At 36.6% G+C, this 5,538-nt stretch overlaps 1 protein-coding gene across 8 annotated transcripts in view; it reads right to left on the bottom strand.

The window, feature by feature from the left end:
- LOC110025024 (vacuolar protein sorting-associated protein 35B-like) overlaps nt 1-5,538 on the bottom strand; it is a 58,888-nt gene that overhangs the window by 16,545 nt on the left and 36,805 nt on the right. For all 8 annotated transcript variants that reach the window (XM_020725268.1, XM_020725289.1, XM_020725259.1 and 5 more), the window contains 2 exons: nt 3,130-3,219; nt 679-768 (listed from right to left, as the gene is read on the bottom strand). In XM_020725268.1, coding sequence (XP_020580927.1) covers nt 679-768; nt 3,130-3,219 — 180 coding nt within the window. The remainder of the gene's footprint in view (nt 1-678; nt 769-3,129; nt 3,220-5,538) is intronic.

Here is a 5,538-nt window from a genome sequence, read left to right as displayed (position 1 = left end):
AGAGCGGTTTTTACATCAGCAAAGCAGATCCATCTCTACTAATATATAATCAAGACAATGTTCAAATGTTTGTCTTGACTTACGCAGACGACATTATCATTACAGGCAATGATCCCACTGCCATCTCCAAGATGACCGACCACATGTCTGTCCAGTTCCAGCTGAAACAACTAGGACCAATTGGGTGTATTTTTGGGTATCGAGGTACAGAAAACAGCCAATTCTTACCAGAACAGGTATGTTCTTCAACTTCTCGATAGCGCTGGAATGTAGGAGTGCACTCCAATCAGCACTCCTATACAAGCGAGACCACTTCCTTCGCCACACCAAGACAAAATTTTATACAACAGCAATTTAAATTATACATACTACTCTATCCACTGTTACAAAGAAAACTAAGAGAAAATTATGTAAATTAAGCAAATTGTTGTCTGATAAGCAGGTGCACGTAAGTCACAGAGTATATTTTCATGTGCTTCCATCATAAAAGGAAGCTGATGCATGTTTCAGCTTCTTCATCCCATACCCATCTTTTTGGTTTTTAAAGTGAAATTGGGTAGGATGGATTGGATGTGTCATGAAGGATTTGTAGACTTGTGTTTAGAACTATCAATAACCATGAGAAGAGAAATCACATTCTAATTGAATACGTGAACAAGACCAATCAAGAATACTAACCTGATTCAATATCTGAAATATTTTCTTTGTAGTGGAACGAGTATCGTCCCCATCCATATCTCTGTCTTGAACTTGCAAACGTCTCAGCAACTACAAGTCAAAAGCTTACTGCTGTTAACTATGGTGAAAGTATTCAATATAAAAATATTCTAAAAAAATTTCACAAATTCTAATAAACTGCTGCAAATATAAAAAGAGACAATATAAACAAAGACAATCCTTTAATGTAAATTTATACGTTATTATATTAGAGGAATATTTAGGGTAATATTTGTCGAACATAACGTAATTGAAAATATACTGCTGTTAACCATGCTGAAAGTATTCAATATAAAAATATTCTAAAATAATTTCACAAATTCTAATTAATTACAGCAAATATCAAAAAAAGACAAATATAAACAAATACAATCTGTTGAAGGTAAATTTAAATGTTATCACATTAGAGAAAATAGTTGGGGTAACATTTGTTGAACAAAACATATCTAAAAATATACGTAGATGATTTGAATGCATATGCCATGATACCGAAGTTAACCTAAACTACAATAGGAAAAACAAAGATAATTAATGAAAGAAAATAAGTAGTTACAATCAACCACACTTGAAAGAGAAATTACAACAAACATAACACAAACTCACACTAAGGCTTGATCCATGGGTGGTGGAGGTCAGCTAGGTGGTTGGGGAGCGAAGGTATGTGGTTGGAAATGGGTTGTGGGTGGTTGAGAAGCGAGGAGCAGCGAAGGGGAAGGGATGTGGACTGCAGGGCAACAAGAGGAGTGTTGTCCGGTGAGGGGACATAAAGCAGGTACTGTAGGGACAGCAGGATAGGCTTCAGTTCAGGCGGCATCAAGTCAGAATGATGGCTGGACAGTTGTTGTTTCCTAGATGGTGGCAGCGAGGATCGGCGACTGGGAGTGATGCGGGAAGGTTGGGAAGGGGTGGAGTTGGCTTTGTGGGATGTCAGCGAGGCAGGAAAGGGAGGGAGGCAGCTAGAAATGGGGAATCTGCCAACCAAAAAAAAAAAAAAAAAAAAAAAAAATACTGCTGTCCTGGGTGGATGCAACAGGGACGAAGTGGTCAAGAGTGATATGGGAGGGGTGTGAAAGAGCATAGAGAAGATAATCACCACCTCGGGAAAAAAATATAGCCGGAGCACCACTCAAATCCTCAAACACAAGGGAGAAACAAGCGTCGACAACTATCCTAAATCGAGACACAACAAAGCCTCCCTTTCAAACCCTAATACACCACATATAGAAAAAGACAAAAAATGAACGAAGGATAATAGGAAAGAAAGCATAAGAAAAGAAAACGAGGCTATTTCAACACGTCTCACACGACAGCGAATCCCACAAAACTGTAGCAACTACAGTACCACACAAATGTTTGTGTGGGAAACCCCCGCGTAAGTTAAAAAATGTACCCATTAAATGAGTACATAAAAGTAGTGTCTAAGGGTTAGAAAGGGAGACATGTAAGACCTAAGTTTATATGAATAGTAAATTAATAGAGAATGATTTAGAAAGAATATATTTAATAGTATAGAAACACCCAAATGGAACAAATGAAAAATAAGGATTCATAAAATTAACTCCCAATAGTTGGGATAAGGCTAATTATTATGACAATAAGTGTTCTCTTCAGGAATTTTAAAATAGATTTCTCATGCACAAAAAATGAATAGCTAAAATAAAAGGTTTAATATATCTCGTAGCATTCATCCTAAGTGAATAGGAAATCAGGATTCATAGGCAGAACCAAAAAATATATATTCTTGACCTTACAATAGCTACTGCATCAGATTTTTACTTATCACTCCCAAAGACCCATAATTTGTTAAGGCTTACAGTTCATATATTGGCCCTCACACATTTACCGGCGTTTTATCTTTTTTCCTTCAATATACAACAGAAAGTATTAAGCAGCAAAATATCAGTTCTGATAAAAATAAGACAGACATTAAAAACATAAGGATTTAAAAAAAAATTCATGTACTTATTCATTAGATTTCATTATACATAAATAGCATACATCGTTCCAATCCGATTTATGAAACTTTGCTTTGCAGGATCAACAAAATTATTGCAGCTAAAATTTTAATGGTTCAATCCAACAAATACTCTTGGAGCTATTATTCATCCTACAAAGTTAATTATTTCTGACTTTTCCCTAACATTATGAAGTTATGGAAAATTCTTCAGCGCTGTAATGTTTAGGCAGATTTTCTAAAGCATGAAGCACTAAAAAGTGCCAGATAAAATAAATTGATTAGTCACCTTTACATTACTCTTAAGTTATATACATTTAAGGAACCAGAAAGTTCAAGAACTTGCAACGGTCATTTTTCAGACAATTATAGATTAGAATTTTTGATGGGACATATTAAAGTCGAGACATCAATTCTGCACTATAATGCATTCATGTAATTGCATGAGATAAACAGACCTTGAGGGCAGAAAATATCAAGGCAGGTATGGTGAAAGCAAGGCGTTTAGGTCCCCCAAGAAGAATATGCTTCCTCACAGTACAAATAATCTGTACAAGCAAAATCACTATCAATTAATTTTTTTTATGACAATATAGGACGCCAAATATTGCAAAAAGGTAAAAACAGTTGATCAGAGTTAAAAGGTTCGCTAAAATAATTAACATTTTAACTCGAAACAGATTTGCACATTATAATTATTGAGAAAATAGCAAGACAAGCATCATGTGCTTGGTGCATGACAAGAAATAAAATACCATCTTTTAACTTGATTATGCATTTTAGCATATTGCCAAATCTTTTGGCAAATATTTAATGCTCTCCCTCCTCGTGAGTGGTATATCATGACAATCGGTTAAGAACTAGTACTTAAAACAACCGGTAGCACAATAAAGAAATGATGCGCTATAGTTTTCAACTTCTACATAATACCTACTTCCCATCGGTACCATCAATCCAAGCAGTTTCATTCTTCCATTTCCGTACCTTATGAAAACTATAATGTGCCCTTTCCTCTTAGGTTGTTGTCGATGGTGATGACTTCTTTTCATCAACATTTTTCCATGCCCTCACCCTGTATTTGACCTTTTCTCCGGCTTCTCTTTCATTTTATGGAATCATTTTTCTGGACTCTTTTATTTGCAAGAAATTAAATGTATAGTTGTCACATGCTAGTTTGTGGATCCCTTTTTTTTTGGCGCATTTAACAATTCTATACCTTGTTTAGTAGAACTGAGATGTGTGGTGCATCATGCGCATGTGACTTTTGTCTTATGATCCCCATAAAAAAAAGATGCAAATATGATCTTTTTAACTCCTAAGAATGCATGACATCAACTTTTATTGCTACTTGCTATTATTTTAATTGTTAGCTTTGTTCAAGAACCTTGATAATTGAAAGCGGCAATGTTCTTAAGTTCCCTTCACCAATTTTTGTGCACAAATGACAGGTAAACAAAACATGCTAAGCAATATATCTTGAACCCAATTGGTTAAGACTATTTGTGATGGTTGAAGGATGATTTTGGATATTGTCATTTATGTTAGAAATTATTAGCATTGATTTATTTCCTTTTCCTATATTTCTTGTTTTATATATTTCATTCATGTTTTATGTATTTTCTATTTGTATGTCTGTTGACCTCATTTTTGTGAGGTCTTCTTTTCTCCTCCTTAGAGCCTAGGATCTAGTTCTAGGAGTTCCTATTGACCGTCTTAGAAAACTAGAATTGAGACTCACCCTTTTAGAAAATTCTAGTCAATTCCTATTTTCCTTTGATGTCTAGCATCTTTGGCACAAGACCATCGTCTTATAAACGAGTGGTTATAGGTTATTTTGCGAAGACTCAAGGGAAAAGTTCCTGATAGGACTTCAAGCCTTAGGAAGACATCGTCACGACATTTTTCGTCATATACACACATCAAATACACAAAGTTCACGAAATTACACGAAATCGGACTTCAATTAAGCCTAAAGGACGGGTGAAAATGCGAACTTCTCCAGATGACCTCCGACGACAAATTGGACTGCGCCAACGCATATTAAAATGTGCCCATTTTGGTAGGAAAAGACACTCATATTGCCATATATTCGACAAGAGAAAATCGACGTGCAAATCGATGAATTCGTCAGAACGACTTCCGTCGGCGAATCGGACTGCGCCGGAACGTCCGAAATGTCGAAATTACCTAAAAAGAACATCCAATTTGCAATGATTTCACACAAAGTAAAATGTGCAAATCAAATTTTTTATATTAAAATGTGCAAATCAAATTTTTACTTTAAAAATTAAATATTTTCATACTTATATAATATTTATAAAACCTAAACTCTATTCACCTAACCCACTGCATTTTTCTTTTCTTCTTTCCCTTCTTCGACCGAGAACAGCTCAGGCCTGCCCTAACTCCCGCGACTCATCTTCTAGACAGGGATCGATCAGGCGACGCCATGGCTCGCCGAGCCCAATCTTCCTCTCCCGCGTCTTCTCTGCCAGTCGCGCCTCACACGCGGTCCATTCACGCATGCGGCCTCGTCTCCTCGAGTTCCTCTCGACCGAACAACCCTCCAACGGTGGAACTCCACCTGGCCAACCCTTCCTCTGCCCTAGGCCGCATTTCCTCCGCTCTAAATGCATTTCTTCTCTTCCTTTACCTGATTCGGCTACCAGGGAGGTTGGTAGGTGGCTTCTCCTTTCTCCTTTCTTTGATATAGAACCCCAGTTGGGGGAAGGTAAAAAGGTTGGCCGAAATTTGGAGAGTGGGGAGGTGCTGTCAAAATCTTTTCTAACTTACATTTTCTTCTCATTTTCTGTGGCTTGGGAGTTGTTAAAATTTTTTAGGAAAAAAGAAAGAGCTCTTGTAGGAGA

This window comes from Phalaenopsis equestris, unplaced genomic scaffold, assembly GCF_001263595.1.
Source record: "Phalaenopsis equestris unplaced genomic scaffold, ASM126359v1 Scaffold000002, whole genome shotgun sequence".
Taxonomy (NCBI): domain Eukaryota; kingdom Viridiplantae; phylum Streptophyta; class Magnoliopsida; order Asparagales; family Orchidaceae; genus Phalaenopsis; species Phalaenopsis equestris.
The sequence above is the reverse complement of the archived record's forward strand: the minus strand, read 5'-3'. Positions and strand labels throughout refer to the sequence as shown.